This window comes from Populus trichocarpa, chromosome 2, assembly GCF_000002775.5.
Source record: "Populus trichocarpa isolate Nisqually-1 chromosome 2, P.trichocarpa_v4.1, whole genome shotgun sequence".
Taxonomy (NCBI): Eukaryota; Viridiplantae; Streptophyta; class Magnoliopsida; order Malpighiales; family Salicaceae; genus Populus; species Populus trichocarpa.
The window spans coordinates 7,911,063-7,931,719 of record NC_037286.2 but is presented as its reverse complement, the minus strand read 5'-3'; the positions used below and the strand labels follow the sequence as shown (position 1 = coordinate 7,931,719).

General features: G+C 35.5%; 1 protein-coding gene across 2 annotated transcripts; it reads right to left on the bottom strand.

Annotated features, from left to right (window-relative positions):
• Nucleotides 1–2,058: 2,058 nt before the first annotated feature.
• LOC18096251 (sucrose transport protein SUC4) lies at nt 2,059–14,987 on the bottom strand. 2 transcript variants are annotated; one of them, XM_024595682.2, is made up of 6 exons: nt 14,048–14,961; nt 11,148–11,893; nt 10,565–10,628; nt 10,430–10,473; nt 3,777–3,936; nt 2,059–2,830 (listed from the first exon to the last, which is right to left on the bottom strand). In XM_024595682.2, the coding sequence occupies exons 1-5, from the start codon at nt 14,565–14,567 to the stop codon at nt 3,778–3,780; spliced, it is 1,533 nt and encodes a 510-aa protein (XP_024451450.1). In that variant the 5' UTR covers nt 14,568–14,961; the 3' UTR covers nt 2,059–2,830; nt 3,777. The 2 variants fall into 2 exon arrangements, 1 of the variants encoding a protein (XP_024451450.1); XR_002980498.2 differs by lacking the exon at nt 2,059–2,830 and adding an exon at nt 5,608–6,007 and having other exon boundaries at nt 3,776–3,936; nt 14,048–14,987.
• Between the last annotated feature and the right edge of the window lie 5,670 nt (nt 14,988–20,657).

Below are 20,657 nucleotides of genomic sequence, written 5' to 3'. Positions count from 1 at the left end.
AATATGAATACTGCTTGGAAGAATTGTGGCTCTATATATACTCGAGGGGCTTGGGTCCTACTGTTTGCTGGGAAGGAACGTGTCAACATTTTGAAGAGAAAATGCTGTTAAAAAGCGATACTGGATTCTTGAGTGCTAGTGGGGGCCGACTCTTTACTCTTTTAAAGCCTCTCTCACGGCACAGTTGAGGTTTAATTAGTTGTTAATAAAATAAAATTCCGCTTTCGAGGATTAGGGGAAGCAAACAACTCTGGCTTAGGAGGTCTTATCGTGATTAAGATGGTCAAATGGGTGGTGATTGGTGGATTAATTTGTTTTTAACCGCCACAACCCGTTTGTCCATGGATGTTTGTTTGCTAAGTGATAATGGGGGACTACCTTTTGTTATGGTGGACTTTGTTTTTGCTGATCAGACCTTTTTGCTTTAAGCGGATAATATTCTTTTTAAACCCTTCATCCATTTAGTGTTTTTTATTCTTTACATGAAAGGGATAATAAAGGACTTTATCTTGCGCTGCCAAGTGGACGGGGTACTGGATGGAGGAGCAAATACGCCTATTTTCTGAAGTGACGGGGGCATAATGGTATATTTCTCCTGTGGGCAGAGAAATGCTTGCATGTTCTAAGGCATCCATCGATGGCATGATCCAGTCGTTGCAGTTTGCACACCCCATGTGGTAAAATTCACTCGGACCATGATCTCTGTTGTCTGCAAACACTTGAACATGAAAACATCGCTTGGCTATTTGCCCAAGTGGGGAGGTGACACGCTAATGCAAACTCTACCTCAGGCCCCATCTTTTCTGGATTTCTCTCTTCTCTCTTGTTTCATTTGGGCTCATGAGTTGAGATCGGTGGAGGAGGGAAGGCGTTGTGGGGAGGTATAATAAAATAATACCAACTTGTGGTGGGAGTTTCGCTCTTAGGAAAGTGGGAAAGAGATGGGCTGAGATCTGTGTCGAAACAGATTTTGAAGAGATCCTAATCCTCCCAGGAGCGTTCTAATCTATTCTTAAATAGACGGTTAAATAGACGGTCAATCTCTGTATACCAAGAGATTTATAGAGATCCTAACCCCACAAAATCAAATTTCCAAGAGATCTGTAGAGATCCTCCTAACTCCACAAAATCATGTAATTTTCAAGTTGTCTTTAGGAGTGAGGGATCGTCCTTGCACCGTCCAGGTAACAGCGTTGGATGATCGAGGACATCGCTGGAATTGAGAGAGAGGCACTGGGCTTGAGACACCAGCCATGTGATGGAATTAAGGGGACACAAGCATGCCATGCTTGTGGAGATAACTTGGGATTTAACCGATGAACAAAGAGGTGGGTTTTGGGAGGGGCTTCCAAGGGATTAAGTCAAATCCAGTGGATATAATAGTTTGCTCTGTCTTTAACAAATATAATTTGTTTTCTTTTAAAAAGGTTATCTTCTTCACGATATGTGGAGGTGGATATAGTGTCATAAATGGGACCACGAGATTAATGGAGATGACAGTAGATGGCTGTATAGAGAACCGGCAGATGGAAGAAAGGGAACATTGAGAGACAATTACGTGCTCCAATTGCAACCATTTAATTTGTATCCCTTTTCCCACAACAGAAACGAGACTGTCTCTCTGTAGGAGAGAGCCTTGGCTGTGTCTGTGAGGCAACAGAAGCAGCAGCCCTACCATCATCACCCTCCCAAACAAATAGAGTTCAACTTTTTTTGCCTTTTCCACAGACTGACCTGCTTCAAGAATCAGTTTCCCTCGGTTTCCCTGCATAAGATATTAGTTCTCTGAAATCCATACCCACCCATGTCAGATTCCATGTGTCTCCAGCTCAATAAATTGCTGTAGATGAGAGCAACGTGTCATAAGATTGTACCAGTGGACAAAAATTAGCGTGTGATAATCTGAACGAAAACCTATTTAGAATCCTAAAGTGGGGTTTTAAAAAAATGTCCCCCCCCGGATTGTGGACATAGAAATTGACATTATTTAGGATCACATGGCGATGCCAACGCCTTTCACATTTATCATTTTACACCAAGTTGTTGTCATAGTGGGAATTCAAACAGAATTTTTTCTTGGGATTATAATAGTAATAGTAATAGTAATAAAAAAGAAAAACCAAATACAACGCCAAATGCAAGTTTCAATGTGGAGGAAAAGGATAGGCAACAGCGACACGACCTTCCAGGATTTGACATTTAATAAAGATTATACTCCTCTAGAAACTCGAACAAATTCACAGATTCCATCCTCCTCACCCTGCCTCTTTCTTTCCTGAAAAAAGGTTGATGCTTAATTTCAGAATTAGTCACTGGTAGGAGATACCAAGAAATCTCTGCCTCTAACCACCATGTCAGCATGCTAATCTGTTCTTAGCTGGATGCGATTTGTGTTGATTAACAAAAACCACACATGTCAACATGAAAATCAGTTTTTATCCGGATGCCATTTTTGTATGCATTGCTGATCTTTGCACAGGTAAGCTACATTGTCCCCATGATGTGTTACACTCCCAGCACTTTTTTCTCAAAGCGCCCGCCTAGATTTTTTAACATGCACATGCACGCATTCTAGTGTCTGAAGCACAGGTCAAGTATTTCCAAAACTATTCTCATGTATTTCAGAGCAAATAAGTCCAATGATGATATAGTAATACTACTGCCATGCAAACTTTTCCAAGTCTTCTGCCATGTCTTCATTTACTAGTTAACAGTAATTAGCTCAAACAATTTTTACCTGAGGCAGGTCTTTTAAATGATTCCAAGGCCTTATGAGAAAGCATTGTATGGAGGCATTGAAAGCAAAACAGGCTTTCATAGATACTGATAACTGCAATAAACACAAGAATTTATTCCAAGGTTCAGACACAACCAATGACAAGAAATAATTAATTATTATCACAAACTAGATCGTCCATAAAAATCAATGAAGCATTTCAAAATATCAGAGCATAAGAGACATGTCCCCATCAGGGTTTCAATCAGCACAACTCACATACTAACTGTTCGCCACCAAGCACAACTCACCACATTCACATGGAAAACTCAGGCACAAAATGCATGCGATTGGAATACATCATGCTAGGACCACCAAAAGCCAATCAGTGTAACCTTTGGAAAATGAATATTTTTCCATCAGGAATAAATCCCAATCAGCAGCAACTTATCTTAGTTGGTGAGGGAGTAGTATTGGGAGCAATCCAGGGTTTTACTTTCTTTCCCATGGAAAAAGGAGAACTTTTTTTCATTTGGAGAAATTCTTCCCCAAATTTAGATGGCTTGTCTCACCCATCATTCACTAACAGCTATAATATCTGTTTCCCTACTTGTGAGTTGCAATTTCATGTTGTGAGTTGCCATTTCGTGTGACCATTGCTTTACATATGCATGTTTTCCACCGTTCCTAATACATGTTGAATGTATTGTAAACAGACACGCCTATCCACCGAGTCTTTTGCATTTTTTAAGTAGAAGAGATCTGTAGTTGGCTAAGAAAAATTCTTAAAAACTACCCAAAGATTCAAATCGTCCATGAAATTTCCTGTTTCAAAGAAACTCGGACTCGCAATATGCATATTGAGAGCACCTTCTCTCAGATCCACCTCATGGACTATGCTGACAACTGATCAGATGAAATTGCCACAAAAAAAAGGCCCTTTAAATTGCATTATGGGAAAGCAATATGTTACAGAGGAAACTGGTAGACAACAAATTTTTGCTGCCCGTTAACATTTTGAGTTTTATCAACATCCAAAAAATAGGCAAAAAAAGAATACCTCATGAGAAGACCATGGGCTTTTGAACTCCTGATCGAGGAATACCCAAGATGGCTATAATTCCAGCAGCAAAAGCAGCGAGTGCTCCAATAGCAATGGCTGGGGAGTTTCCACCACCAAATATTTGATCCCATGGTCCACTTCCCAGAGAAACCACCACCTGTTTTTGACATCAGATTTTAACAAATAAATGACAACATAAGAAAATCCTAACATGATGTTTTCCTGCAGAAAATTTTTATCACAAAAATCGTAGGGAATTCACTATGTAAAGGCATAAGAAATCATCGGAAGTACAATCTGCTGGAAAAAAGGTTGTGTACTGCACAAGTACTCGCATTAACTGAAAGCATCTACCCGCCACCTGGAAATTTTCTTCGCAATTTTTGACACATTGCATCAGCATAAACATATAATCTAGAATTCCGCCTGGCATGGATTGAACCAGCTTTTGATTTATTTTATCTAGTTTGCTAAATTTACAGATGACAAAGGCAATATTGCACCAGTTCATGCCAGGCCATGTATCTATCTATCATAATCATGGTGACAAACTAGTTTACAACATTGCCAATTCTCCAATGGGATAAAACTGACATGTGAATAATAAAATGCAAAAGAGAGAAATTTTCACATCTTCTCAAAAGTTTCAGCAAGAAATTGGCAATTATGATTTAAGGTGCCCACCATTCAGGAGAGCTTTCCATATTTGATAGAGGACACGGCTTCTTCTTTTAAGAGAACCAAAAGTACACAAGGTTCTTAATTGCAATAATTGATTCAGAAAGGATAATGTTGCTTCACAAGGGCAGAACTTATTTCATCAGACCGAAAAATACAAGAGTTAAGTGGGCCAGAACACTTTTCAACAATAATTTTATGCAACAACATACAAATTATCCGAGTAGAAACTCACTTTTTGGCGGAGAAGTGGAGTATCAATATTTTCATTTTCGTGATATAAATTAATTATGCATTAATGTAAAAACAATATTTTTTTTATTAAAAGGCACATAAAGAGTTAACATATGTTAGTTATATATAGTTGTCAATTGGTTAGCTGATTTTTAACCTAACTTTTAGCTCTTAGATTTTAACTCATTTAATTGTATAGTTGACTTACCTAAATGATTGATATGTATCTTGTATAAATACCACTTAATGATATGGATAAAAATAATTCAGTCTAATTCCATTTTTCAATTTCGTATCAGGGTTTTAGGCTAACCTAACTTGATTTCTTGACAAGATTTAATGACACTTGACAACTTTTAATGACACTTTCATGCTGTTTTTCTTACAACCACTTCAATCAACCCTAGTCTTCTATGTTTGATGAGCAATCAACTATGTCCAACAGTGACAGAGTTTTTGTAGATTCAGAAATCAAGATATTATTGCATTCTTCTCATATCCATATTAACTGGATGGTACAAATTATCATGTTTGGTCTAAAATTCTGGAAATGCATATTGTTGATGGGATGAAGAATAATATTATGGGGGGAAAGGTTGCACCCATTGAAAATGATCCATATTATGATGAATGGGAAAAACAGGATGTTCTAGTTGAGCCATGGCTTATCAACTCTATGACTCCTAATCTTATGTCACACTTTGTTAGAGGAGTTATCTTGATGCGTCTGACTCTTCCCAGGTTTATAAACTAATGAAGAAAACCTTTCAATTACTTCAGGGTGGCAGACCCCTCACTAAATACCATAATGAACTAAATTCCATTTTTATGAAACTTTACTATCGAATGCCTAATGATAAAGTTGCTAAGACAATGTGGAGAAACAGAGAAAAAGATGACTGAGGATTAAGTTTACATGTTTGTTGCAGGTCTTGATCACAATTTGGATCAAGTCAGCAGTTGTGTCCTAGCTACCTCTCCTTTACCCAGTTCGGAAGAAGCACACTCCGTAGTTTGTCGAGATGTGCAAAGATTGGTTATCATGAGAACTAAAGATCATATTGAGGCTTCAGCCCTTGCCATCTAGAAGAATAGTTACCATTCAGTCCCTCCTTATTCTTCACATATTCATCACATAGCACCAAACACATAATAGATACTTGCTGGAAGATAGAAGCATGGTAATCCATTGTGGTTTAAGCTTAAGCAAGCTAAGAGAAAAAACAAGAAGTCCTCCCATATTGTTGTTGACACATCTCAATCTTTTGCTTCCCGTGTATCGCAAGTCTTCTTGAAGAGGTAATTCTAGTTTAGCTCTTGTTGACACAATCGAAAACAAAAAATAACAGAGTTTGTTATAAGTCAAAACCTCCAAAGACTAAGAATACCGTAGCTATAGGGAAACACCCGAAATATTTATTTTTTATTCATCCAAGTCTACTTGTCAAAAGGCTAACACAACCTTTTCTATCGAGATTTTTGAAAATCCTAACAATTTTAAATATGAAAAATAAAATACAAAAATTATTACCTTTAAATAGAAAAACCTAATAATATTGAATAGGAAAAAAAATAAAATTCTTAAATTGATTAAGAAAAAACAAAAATAACCTAGGAAAGTATTTATATTTCCAAAAATCTCCTGCGTCATTACTTCTTTTGCTAATAACATATGGATTATTGACTTAGGAGCTATTGATCACATGACTAGCAATTCTTCCTTATTTGATTCACTAATGTCTTCGTATGTCAAATCTATTCAGGTTGCTAATGGGGCTCCTATGCTAATTATTGAAGCTGGGAATGCCTCACTATCACCCACTCTTCATATCTTTGCTTTACTTGCTCCTACTCTTTTTAATAATCTTCTCTACATTAGCTATATTGCCAAACATCTTAACTATTTTGTAATATTTTATTCTACCCATTATGTGTTTCAGGACAATCTCACAAAGAGATTGATTAGCATTGGTAAGGAGAGAGGAGGTCTTTACTACTTGGAGGAAGCTAGAGCAAGTTCAGCCAATGTCTTCAAGTAGAGAAGATGTTAAGGAAAAAAATTCTATTATGACATTGTTGGTCGGGTCATCCTTCATTTGCCTATTTAGAACATTTATTTCCCAAGTTATTTTGTGATATTTTGTTTCTAGCTTACGATGTGAGAAATGCGTTTATGCTAAAATCATCTTGTTCCTTTTCAATGAAAGTTCAAATCCTTTTATATGACATTTATACTTGATGTTTTGAGTCCTTTTTCTACCCTTTCTGCTTTAGGTCTCAAATACATTTTTTTTTATGATGATTTCACTAGGATAAGCTAGGTATATTTACTATAAAATCTAAAGAGTGATATTATCCATGTTATTCCTTAATTTTACAAAATGATTGTCACACAATTTCATAGGTCTTTCATTCTGACAATGGTCGTGAGTTTGTGAATCAATCCCATGTTGATTTCTTCAAAACCATGACATACTCCACCAAACATGTGCCTACACACCACAATAAAACAGCATAGTAGAATGTAAGAACCAACATCTCCTAGAAGTAGCCCTGCCATTATGTTTTATTACGCATGTTTCTAACCATTCCTAGACTAATGTTGTCATGACTATTGTCTTCCTTATTAATAGGATGTCAGCCAATATTATTGACAATCAAACCCTTTTCAGGATGTTATTAAGGTTTCACTTTATTCCTTCTACTCTCGATCTTTTTCCTAAGACTTTTGGTTGTGCCAATTATGACCATATTCACTCTCTTCATAGGGATAAGCTTGATCCTCATGCCCTTCGATAGTTACACTAATTCCCAAAAAAGATACAAGTGTTTTCACCCCCTAAAGATAAATACTATATATCCATAGATGTTTGGTTACGTGAAAAAAAAGTGTTATTTTTCCAAGGATGTGTCTTTTGTCCCTCTTCTAGGGGTGATTCGTAATAAGGAAGGACATTTATGATTGGCAAAAAAGAGATTGTGGAATTCAAGCAAGAGGGAGGATTTAGCTGCTTTGGTGAGGAGATATCCTTTGATCTTGTAAAAGAAGAAGTATCCAAATATGAAGAGGGTAGGGATGAAAGGCCCACTTAGTTGTTCCAAAAGGGTCATACAAGGAGGAACAATAATGTAATTGTGAAGCCTTCACCTCCTTTTGATTCCAGTACCTCTCTTAACGATTTCAGGTAAGCCAAGATTCATTGTATTCCAAAAGGTATACTTGTAAAGCATGCAAGTTGAAAAAGGCACTGTATGGACTGAAACAATCGTCAAGCTTTTGATTTGGCCAGTTGAGTCAATCAATGAATAAGTATGGTTTTAAGCAAGCTTTGTTAGATCATACAATGTTCTATAAAATGAAAGGTGATAGTATTTTATTGCTTATTGTTTATGTTGATGACATGTACACAACAACATAAGTGAAATAGAGAAGCTTCAAAACTACTTGGCCAAGGATTTTAAGATGAAGGACATGGGTACTTTAAAATATTTGTTGAGCATTGGAGTATTTCAATCCAAGCAAGGACTTTTTCTCTCTTAAAAAAAATACATATCTGGTCTCCTAACCAAAATTGGTAAATCCTATTGAGATGAATCATGGTCTTGCTTTTATCAGATCAGGTTCTAACAAGTAAAAAGAGGTATCAAAGGTTGGTAGACATGTTACATTCAATTGGTGTTGTGAGCCACAACCAATTCATGCATAATCCAAGTAACCGACACATGAATACAATGAATCTTGGCTTACTTGAAATCCTCTAAGTAAAGATGTTATGTTCTCCCAACATAACCACCTGAATATTGGATATCGTGGAATGTATTGATTCTAATTTTGCTAAATCCAAATTAGATAGAAAATCTACATCAAGGTATGTGTCATTTGTTTAAGGTAACTTAGTAACTTGAAGGAGAAAAAAATAGAATGTGGTATCACTATCTAGTTCAATTATAGAGCACCATACCCTCCATGTGATTATAGAGCTTATGGAAATTTTTCACGTTGAAGAGTTGATGATACAGTCATGTTGCTTAGTTGGCTCAAAATTCTCTTGAGTGAACTTGGGCATGTTCCAAAAAAACAGGCACTGCTCTTTTGTGACAACACAGCAGTTATTATGATTGCCAACAATCCGATTCAGCATAATCGGACCAAGTTATTAAGAACTACATCAAAGACAATCTAGACTTTGGTGTGGTTGAAATTCCTTGTATTAAAAGTGCAGATCAACCGACTGATATATTGACTCATGTTATTACTACCGATCACTTCCATATGTCGCTATCCAAGTTAGGCATGTGTGATCCAAGGGAGGGTTAATGTATATTATTTGTATACAAATGCCAATTAGCTAGCTGATTCTTGTCAATTAATTAGCTAATTTGTAGCCTAACTTTTAGCTCCTAGATTGTAGCCTATTCAATTATATAGTTGACTTACCTAAATGATTGATATGTATCTTGTATAAATATCCCTTAGTAATATAAATAAAAATCATTCAACCTAATTTTATTCTTCAATTAAAAGAATTTTCAAATTTTTCTTAAGAGATTGCAAACCTACCAGCATTTTGTCAATTTTCAATGAAGAAAAGTTGATAATAACTTCGTCTCGTGATTTGGAAATTAAAAAATAAATTCACTTTCTTTATATTTTCGTTTATGAAAGTTAACAATGTTTTCATCCCATCGTGGAAAAAGTGGAAAAACTGTAATCGTTAGTCAGGATTGCATGCAAATCAATATAAAATATTATATTAAAGTCTAAGCAGAAAGTAATTTATTGGATATGTCAAGCAATTAGCTAACATTGTGTTTCAATACGAGGATTTGGGAGTCAGTTTTGATTTTTATCTACAAGAAGAAAATTTCAAAGAAAGTAACAGAAGGGAAAGTGGGGAAGGAATGCATGCATGCAAAACAATACAAAACAATGCAGTAGAGTCTAACCAGAAAGTAATTTATTGGGATATCTCAAGCAATTAGCTAAAATTGTGTTTCATTAAGAGGATTTGGGAGTTAATTCGGATTTATATTTCCTTCATCACATTGTTAGATGTAGGTTAAACAGCACATAATAATCAGATTTACTACTAATAGAAGCCAAAGAGAATGAATTTTCAGGGCTGCTGCCATATTTACCAAACTGCCAAATTCTAAGATCTATAACTAACAACGAAGCTGAAGTCAAGGGTATTTCATGAAGTCACCTTTCGCTCCATTTTTTCATGACTTAATCTGATTATCATGTGTATAAATTACTGAACTCGTTCATGTGGTCAAAACAAGAGGCAAATTATAAAATAAAACAAAAATTGAGGAATCATTAGTCAGAAGGCAGAAGGAGACTCTGCATGGTTCTAAGTATCACTGGGGTCTGACAAGTACATGGAAATCGCAGCAGCAGGACCTATTATTATATGAGGAACATACTCCAGCAGGAAGAACTTAGTTTATGTCTTTAGAAGATTATATTTAGTTTGTGTCTTCAGGTGAAAGTAACTAAAGGTGATTTAATTTATTTCTAATTAGTTGTTATTGGTGTATTTTGACTGCCATCAAAAGGCATAACAGTGAACAAGTCAGCATCACATTCAGGGTCAGAAACAAAATTTACAGATTATTTTCTTCAACGGCAATTTTATTTTTTTTAAAGGAAGAAGAAAAACTTTCTTTACTATTTTTCCTATTTTCAGCAGGCAGGAAGACAAGAGACTAAATAAGTGAGAGGAAAGAGAAACCTGTGGAAGCACAATTGCCAGATTGAGAACACCCATTGACAACCCTGTAAGAACCAATTATCGATTGAAGTGATTACTTGGCCATATCACCAAAACATAATTTTGTAAATACAGGCACAAAGGAGTAGTGCCCACCTTGTCCAAGTCCCAAGGATTCAATACGTGAGGAAACCATAGCATATGGAACACTGTAAGTGATCTGCAATCAAATATAATGACATCAATTTTCTTCTGGAATAAGCCACAGAAGAATACTTCGATCAGGAAGCAAGCACAGCAAACAAATCTATATTTCCTTATCAATAGAGTATGGTCAATTCCCAGCACATTGGCCCTATTCTGGCATAGAACTTCAATAAATGTAAATGTAAACAGTAATTCTCAATTCCCTTCTTTTCTTTTGTTCCTTCTCTTTTATGACTCCCATCATAATAGTAAAAACATTAATAATAAAAGGACTATCATCATAAATCACATGTTTCAGGTGTCATATAAGAAGAAAGTTCGTACTTTAGCCTTTCAACCTAAAAAATCAACAACTTGATATGAACTACATGGAGGGAGTTACCCTCAGCAAGCAGAACCCACAACATACAGAGGACGCAGAACCCATAGAAAAATGCTATTGTTTACTTTATTCTTGACTGCTGACAAAACATTTGACTAGAATATTTAGCAGAAAATCTAAAGATCCTTTATTAGGAGTTTTGCAACTTACCGCCAATGGCATGCCAAGCACTGCAAAAATCACTAGTGCAATTACCACAATGCTATCTGGTGGTAGATTATGTCCCATGTAGCCAATATGGCTTGCCACATAGGAGAGTACAAGCATTGAAAGAAAGCAGAGAGCCATTAAGATGTTCGAAAGGCCCCATAAGAAACCTGCTCCCCACTTGCTGCAGAGCTTCTCCATGAGCACAGATGTCACTCCAAGAATTACTGAATTGAACATCAGACCAAATGCACCCATTCTGACTCCAGTGTTATAATTCTGTCCTTCATTTGGCTTGCCACCATAAATTTCTCGACCCATCCAGTCAGTGTCAAAGAGCAGAAATGGAAACCAACCAATCCAATTCAGAGCAGTAACAAGCAATATTATCCATACAGTTGATGGGAAACATCTAAAAGTCCCAAATAGCTCCCAGAGGAAAGCCTCTTGTTCAGAGTTTGACTGGCCTGGCATTTCCTCATCAGCAAGCATAGATCTGGCCGGCAAATCTAGAGGTGATTCTTGAGCTGCTGAGATGCTTATGCAGGCAGTAATTGCCATGAAAACAACATCGAGATAAAAGGCAGACTTGAGATTCGCACAGTCAATATTGCATGCAGAAGTAACAGTAAAAGGAAAAACCTTGTACCACCCATTATATGATCCAGTGGCAAAACCAAGAATATTACCAATAGCCATGAAAAGTGAGAAATAAGCATTTGCGACTCTAGTTCTTCGATGATCTTTTCCTACAATGCCAAATCACCAACAGACAAAAATCAAATTGCTGCGTATTTTTCCTTGTTTGATCTTTTTATACATAGCATGTACAAGCATATGGATCTTGTGCTTTGCCAGAAGAAAGAAGCATGACGCATGCACGTAGTCATATTATCTATAGGACATCTCTTTTCTTAGGGAAAACATATAAGAAGATGATTGCCCATATCCTTGCTAGGTTTTCAGTTGAGAACCACAAAAATAACACCAGCAATTCGTAACTCTCTCCACTCCTTGTTGTTGAAGGTATTTTTGTTTAATTAAATAAATAGTAGTGTTTTGAGCCTCAAAGAAAAATAGCAGAAGGATTAAACACTGCTGCAACCCAGTATATAGATCCCTCTGCCTTACACGATCATGGCATTAAACCTTTTTTTGACTATTGTTGTCAGAGATACATGCCAAACACAGCACAATTCATAAAGGCTTTGTTCCAGGTAGTATCCAAGAATTAACCACATTATGACCTCAAGTCCAATTCACATAGCAAAAGAACTTCTCCTTGGGACAAACACATTGAATAAACAAATAAAAATTGACAGGTTTGGGAGCAATAGACAAACTTCAAATACCAAAGATTCAGAGATGCATACCATTACAAATACTCAGTATCCATATGAATGAACTTTGGGTAAAACATAGGAACAGTGAACACATGAGCAGATAAGAATCATTTCTTATAAAAAGGCTGTGCAAGGTACTTTGCATTACAACAAGGAAATCTGACAGTCAGTAGAGCAGTGAGGAGGTTCATTTAATCAGTTTGATCCAGTACTTAATCAGTTCCTGCTTCACAAAACAGTCACGGCAATACCAAAAGAAAGCACTGGTGTTAAACATTGATTATGACCCACTTTACATTGCATCATTGGAGTAGATATATTTCGATTCACTGAGAAGAAACAAGCCACTGACAAGAAACAGGCCATTCTCCCTGTTAAGAGTACATCAATGAGATTCTGTTCCTTTCGGGAAGCTTTAATAGCCCCTAAGGTAAGCTTGAAGCTTCGGCTCCCCATGTTCCAAAACAGAAGATAGCAAATTGATCAAACAGGCACACATGTAAAGTATATCTTTCAAAGCTACAAATGAGCTGGATAGAAAATGCTCATTCACCACCCATTTCTTCCACTATCTTCCCATGTGCGTCGTACAGCATTTGTCCACAAATCCCAAATTCCAGAAAATGACTTCAAAATGCAAAATGAACACTTGTTACTGTTGCTAATCTCGAAGAAGATTTAATTATGAAAGCTCCTCTGCCTGAACCACGTCCAATATGACTTTCAAATTGTAAAATTGTTTCATTTGAAATTCCATACTAATTACGGAAACCTACTATTTAAGGAATTATACTCAAGAAAATAGTTTTTTAATCAGAATGAGATTCAACTGTCCAATTTCCCCGGTCGACATGGAGAAAGTGAATATTTTATAAACTGCTTTTAGTTGCCCCCATCTCCATATCTATTTAAATGGAAGGAAAAATAAAGAAGAAGAAGAAGAAGAAGACAAGACAGAAACAAAGAAGCAAACTCAGATCACACAACATGGAGTATGCGGATCCCACCTAGAATTGATACATCTTTAATCATGCTATTAGACGATCAACACAATCAACCATACATACTAGGCCAAACCCACATTGGCCAATACCCACCACAACAGAGACTCCAATTGCTCACCAACCAGTCCGGCCCCGCCAACCGATCTGACCCCACCAAAAATTCTAAACGCCGTGTAGCAATCCGAAATCATGTGCCATGGACATTATCGTCCGTAAAATGATCAAAAGTAGTTCCGTTTAGCACTCGTCAGACAACAACGGAATCTTAAAAAGATAAAGCAGCACCAATAATGAAAACTTAAATAATTAAAAATCATCAAAAACCCCTCTAATGATTAATCATTTAAAAAATAAATAAAAATAAGATGCCAAACGTAAGTCAGATAGGACATCTCACACCACCACATAAAAAGTTCAAGGAAAACGAAAACGAAAAGGAATCGTAGCAAAATCATATTCTCAATTAGGGTTTGATCTCATTTCAACTAAATTAATCTAATTCGCATAAAATCAAATCAAAGCAATGAACAGCTTTAAAATGAATTATAATAGTTACCAGTAAGATCAGCGAGAAGAGCACGACAAGGACCCTGGGTCATATTATTAGCAACATCGAGAATCCAAAACCCAAACACAAAAGCGCCAATTGCTCTTGGTCTAACACCTCCTCTATCGCCTAACCACCACCCAATGTCAGCGGAATGACCGATAATCAAAACCGATATCGCAATCAAAAGCGAACCCGCAACAATAAACGGTCTGCGTCTTCCAAACCGGCTGGTGCACCGATCGCTCATGACGCCAACAAGAGGTTGCACAAACAATCCCGATAATGGGCCGCACAACCAGATTATACTGGCCCATTTGTGAGGGATTCCTAGCTCCTGCACGTAGGGTGTTAAGAGAGAGAGCTGTAACGCCCAGCCGAATTGTATCCCACCAGCGATTGATGTCACTCGGAGGAGTTGGCGTAACGGGACTCTACTTGATTGTTGTTGTTGGTGTCGAGTTGACGGGGGTCGGTTCGTTTGTCGAGACCTGCTGGCTCGATGTGGCTCTGGGTTAGCGACTGACATGGTGGCTGTTTATTTTGTAGAAATGGTAAGCGGACGCAATACCGCGCGCTCGAGCCCGCTCTTATGCGTTGTGTGTTTAGTTTTGCTTTCCCTTCTCTTCTTTCTCCAAAACTGTATTTTTAGCTCCTGTAAGGTTGATTGAAGAGGCGAAAGGGAGAGTGGAAAATGGCGGTTTCTGTTGATAGATATAATTACGAAACTACCCTTATCGGTGTTGAGCAACTTACGTGCGGAACGGATCAGGATAGAAGCGGATAATTGGGGGAGGGTCTATTTCAGTAAATCATGGCTTAAGACGAGGGTAAGTAGTTGATATATGGTTATATTTGAACGAGGATTTTGGAGAGAGTGTGGTCGGGCGGGTTTGAAATAACAGGAATTACCGTATAAATAAATAAAAGATACAGCTAAAATGGGGTTATAATTATTAGTAGAAAGCGCTTTTGGTGCGAAGGACACGTAAGTGATTGATCGATGTTTGGACCAGGGAGGTTCAAGTGTCCGAGGTCGGCTGACATGGCCCACCGGGGCCCATTGATGTTGCTAACGTTTTCGGCCTGGCTCGAACAAATATCTTGTTTATAGTAGTTTGCTTTTTGGCTGTCAAGGTGCTTCACATGCGACCCTTGATCAATTATGTCAAATGATTACTTGTGCTGCCCCAGCAATCAAAAATGTCAAGGCTTCGTTTAAGTGTTGCATTTGATCTCATCCAATAGCTTCTTACCTCGTCATTATGCAAGAATGGCTTCGAGAAAGGGTTGTTAAGGCTGTCATTTCAATATTAAAACAATATTTTTTTTATTTTTAAAAATTATTTTTTATATTAATATAAATAAATTTTAATAAAACACTGTTTGGAATGAGGTTACTACCACAGCCTTGTTGCGTTATTTTTGTCGGTAAGGGATAAAGAGAAAGGAAAGAGGGGACTATAGCAGTGTTGTGAAACCCGGCCCGGCCCGGCGGGTCGACCCGGGGCTGGAACCGGGCCGGGTTGATGAAAAAATTGCATAAGCCATGACCCGGCGGGTTGACCCGGCAAAACCCGATAAAAAACCTGGTTGCAACCCGTTGACTTTTGTTTTTTTTTTAACTAAAAAGACGCCGTTTTGAATTTTTTTTAAAATAGAAATTGACCCGGCCGACCCGATCAAAACCCGGTGACCCGGTCAAAACCCGGAACCCGGTCCTTGGACCGGGCCGGCCATGGGGCCGAGTTTAAAAACTTTGGACTATAGCCACCAGGACTCTGTTTGTCCACGTGTCGAAATTCCTGGGTCTTTATTTCTATTTCTCTACATTTTTCTGTTTCGACATGAGAAATATATGCAGTAAAATCAGGAAATGGAAAGGAGCAAACAACCGAGCAAAGGACTGCAAATCTGTTTGCCATCCCCCCCCCCCCTCCACAGTAACACGTGAAACTCTATTGATATTTATGACGATGTCAAGAAAAAACAATTCGTCAAATTTTTTCCAGCCACTAAAACTCCCCAATATCTTCTATTCTAGCCGCCGCCTGTGCTTGCATGCAAATCGCTGTTGCTTTTCCATCTTTTCATTGTCACCAATCTTTTTTTTTTCAATATTCGCATAAAGTTTCTACTTGGAGGATCGTCGCGTACGATGCAAATTCTACATGATAGTGGGCAAGGCCAGGAATTTTTCCTGCACTGGACTATTAAATAAATATATAAATATTTTTTAAATTTAATTATTAATTTATATATATAGATTTTTAAAGTTAACAACAAAATTTTAATTCAAATACACTACCTAAAATATTAAAAAATAAATTTAAAAATACATAAAATTGAAGTGAAAGTAAAAATAAATTCACTATTAAAGTTACATCATTCGATATTTTATGGAATATAATTCATTTATAATCGAATCTGAATCGATATTGTAACGACCCCTCAACCGAGATAAAATAACAATCCCATGTCAACTAGAAAATAAAATAATTAAATTTTTTCCCTCTCTCAATTCCTCCTTCCTTCACTTGATTCTTTCTTATATTAGTGTTTTATAAGTTGGACTTTGTAAGTTTACAAAGTTATTCTCTCACTTTTTTTTTTCTTGCTCTCTAACCTTTTCTTTTCTTTCTTTTCCTATTCTGCTTCCACCTAGTAGGCAACATATAAAAGAAAAGAAGAACTGATTTGTTTTATTTTTTAATAGTAAATAACCATTTTATTCTTAATGAGTCATTTTGCTTTTATTTGACGGTTTTTTTTTGTTAGCACTACCAAACTCCGTTCATCCTAAAATTTTAAATAGATTTTATTCAATATATTTTAAGATCCCTCATAAAATTTCAGCTCAATCTGATAGTCGGATTGAAAATTACGTCCAATAACGTAAAACTAGTCAAATTGTGATTTTTCATCAAATTTCTGAATTTCTCAAAAAAATTCTGAAATTTTAACCCGAGCTAAAGCATCATATTAGAAGGCTTCACGCAAATTTTCAGAATTTTTGGATAATTCAATCGAGAATTACAAAATTGTTTTACATAAAACTAGTCAAAAAATATTGATAAAATCTTAACCTGGGCTAAAACCCACCCTAGCCCTTGACATACCTCCGCCCCTGATAGTGGGCATTGCTTGACGATTTGGATGAACCCATGCAATTAATTAACTGCAGTTTCGTGCTTACTGGTGGTGATTTACCCATTATCTCGCGTTTGTTTATGTTACAGTGCGTCTCTGTTTGCACTCTGTTTACCCTCTCGAGTTAATCATTATTTAAATCAGTGATCAAATTTCTTTTATTGCTTTATAAACATGATTTGATTTGATTTGATCTGCAGCATTGCGAAGACACCAATCTGGAAAATTCCCAAAACATTGATGTTTAAGGTTTGAAACTCATAATACTGAGGCCCTCTTATTTTGATGCATTTAGGAGAAACATATTCTCGATCTCAAGGTATGAACTCGGAAAGCTAAAGGAGGGAACAGCAATCTGGTGCATGTGTCGGTTGTGCTATGCTTTTCATGCACGACTGCTACTTTAAAAAAATAAAATGTTTAGTCAACACCCGTTTTGCTCTGATCAGCATCCGATTTGCTTAGGAAACAAGTAGTTGTCATTCAAAAAAAAAAATTGATTGCTTCCAGAACAAAGTATAGTGTCCCCTGCCTTTTACCAAAAACAGAGCTTTTTGTTGCGATGATATTTTTTTTCTATTTAAAATGCTAAATTTCTTCATTATTTGTTTTAACAAATTACATGAATATCAGATATGCAAGTATTTTACATGACTTAATTCAAAGCTTTTTTCTCTCAATATCATTGATTATAATAATGGTTGGAGTTATAATAATGGTTGGAGTGTGGTTGTGGTTGTTTTTCAAAACTCATAAATATATCAAAATAATATTTTTTTTATTTTTAATTTTTTTTATATGAGCACATCAAAATGATCTAAACATACAAAAAAAAATATTAATTTAAAATAAAAAAAAATAAAAAAATTTAAATTTTTTCAATAACATTTGAAATGCAAAAACAAACAAGACATATGTTAAGAAGATTAGTTTGTTATTATAGTATTTAACTTTCTTTCTTGGATTCTTGAAATTAGTAACTACTCTAACAAAAAATACTCATATATGCATGCACTCATGTTACAGGAAGACCAAGATGTTATAAATCTTTTAATATAAATAAAATATCTATGTTGTAATATTCTTAACATGGCAGGGTTTTTGTTGGTCATATAATTTAATCAGGTACTATTTTAAATATTTTTAAGCACATAAATAATCAATTATCAAACTCTGTTTTTGTCTTTCAATACAACATTCAGAGCGTAATATCATATAAGAATACCAAACAAACTCCCAACCATCAGACATGTCTCTTACGTTAACTAAATATATGGTTTAGTCACCGACAGTGACATTAATTTAAATATTAACACATTATTATGATTTTGTCTGTATTATGACAAATATTTGACAGCTAAGTTTGTGTTTTTGCAGGCTCGTATATATAATAATTCTGGGCCTGAATCTATGATTTGATCCTCTAACCTCGCCTCAAAAATATCTTATGGATAGAACCTTATTATTTATTTATTGGAAAGAAGAAAAAAAAAGCCACTCAACCTGGGAAATAAAAAGGAAAATTCTCAAAATGCCAGGATGAAGGATGATGGGCCTTCATACACAAGAAGGGCTTCTTAAGCCCGTCATGAACAGGCCCTTTAACCCTCTTCAACCATTCACCAATGGAGCACCCTCAAATGACCCCAACAGCTTATTCTATTGAACTGTACCGTTATAAATACACCGTGGGCTTACAACATACGACGTCGAGACAAGAAACACAGATTTCATTCTACGCGAACGGGCCGTGTCGGTCCTCTAGCCACAAAATCCAGTTGGCGGTGGATTTTATCATTAACGCTCTCGAGGCCTATCCTTCCGGTATAGTATGTGTGACAGTGTGAGAGGTGTTTTTTTTATAAAAAAAAAAATTATTATTATTATTATTATTATATTTTTAAATTATTTTGATATATTTGTATTAAAAATAATTTTTAAAAAATAAAAAATATATTATCTTAATACATTTCTAAGCTAATTTTTATTTTAAAAAAAAGTAACATCTCTCCAAGCTTCTTGTCTCCTTCGTTCTTCCGAGGCGTTCAAATATCAGCCCTATAACCATTTATTTTTGTAAGCAGAAACCATGAGTTTTCACTAAATTTTACAAGGCATTCCTTTAGAGCTGAGGAAATTCAACAGTAAGAAACTCAAAAACAGACAACACAAGTGTTTTTTTTTTTTTTTTCCTTTTGTAATGGCAAAACACACACAGGCACCTCACTCTCCAATAGACATATGGTCTCTTGCTTTTTGATAATCTCTTGCTTTTTGTTGAGAATATAATAACCGTTATTTTTTAAAGTTTTTTTTTATTTCTGAATATATTAAAATAATATTTTTTATCTCATGACTTTAAGTTATTTTTATTATTAATATTAATACTCACCGCAATAATAACTCTAAGCTATGAGTCGACTCAAACGAATTGTCGCCGATGATAATAAACTATTATGTCCCTAATAACACGCATGATTTTCAAACTCGAGGCCTTGTTTTGTAGCCATGTAAATATAAAATCCCAGGATATCTATACAAGTAAAACTGTAAGATTATAAGTTAAAATATTCAAAGATTAATGGTCTTTATTACAGGTTAAAACCTTAAAAGTCCATAAAGTTTGTTACAAGTCAAGATTTTTTAAAATTAAGAACACGAAAACTTTTAAAATACTTAATGTTTTTTATTAATTTAAGTTTTGTTTGCAAAAAGGTTATTACATTCTTTTATGTACTAAAACTAGAAAACTCTAATAATATTAAATAAGAAAAATAAAATAAAAAACAAAAAAAACCTAATAATACCGAACATAAAAATTAAAAAAATAATTCCCTCTAAATATATAAAAAAACTATAAACTAAATAAAAAATAGAGATAGCTAAAAAACATTTTTTTTTTCATAAAATCTCATTTATCGAACATTTAGATGTAAATATATTACATTTATAAAATTAATAAAAGAACATGAACTCAAAATTGAAGATGATAATTTTACCCGAACCTAATGGGTAATAAATTTTTTGACCTACTCGAGTTTAAGGTAAAAAGTCAATTTTAGATACTACTATATCTAAAATCCAAACTGAAACCAAATTAAAATGCATTAATAACCTAAAAGTTTGAAATTTATACTAATAAATACATACAGTATATACATACACACACACAAAAAAAGGAAATTTCAAATTCGAATCTCACTAGCATTAAATTTCTTTGGATCATGGACTACAGGGCTTAATTTTGTATAAAAACTAGTTTCAGAACATAGGATATATACACACACACACACAGAGTTCTAACAAAAGATGGAAATGGTGATTAGCAGAAGCAGCCTGGACCATTGGGATTAGTTGAGCACAGGTTTTCTGCTGAGAAGATCCGGTTACCGTGCACTTTGAAAACTCTTTTTTTTTAATTATAAAACTAGTTGAATGATTCTCGAGTGTTTTTTTAATGTTTACGTGT

Bases quoted from the DNA above. Each gene is read 5' to 3' on its own strand.
- LOC18096251 (XM_024595682.2), bottom strand. From the start codon at position 14,567: ATGTCAGTCGCTAACCCAGAGCCACATCGAGCCAGCAGGTCTCGACAA. The intron at 11,894-14,047 runs GTAACTATTATA...TTGGCATTGTAG, and splicing joins TCTTCTCGCTGATCTTACTG to GAAAAGATCATCGAAGAACT. The intron at 10,629-11,147 runs GTAAGTTGCAAA...ATTTGATTGCAG, and splicing joins TGCTTGGCATGCCATTGGCG to ATCACTTACAGTGTTCCATA.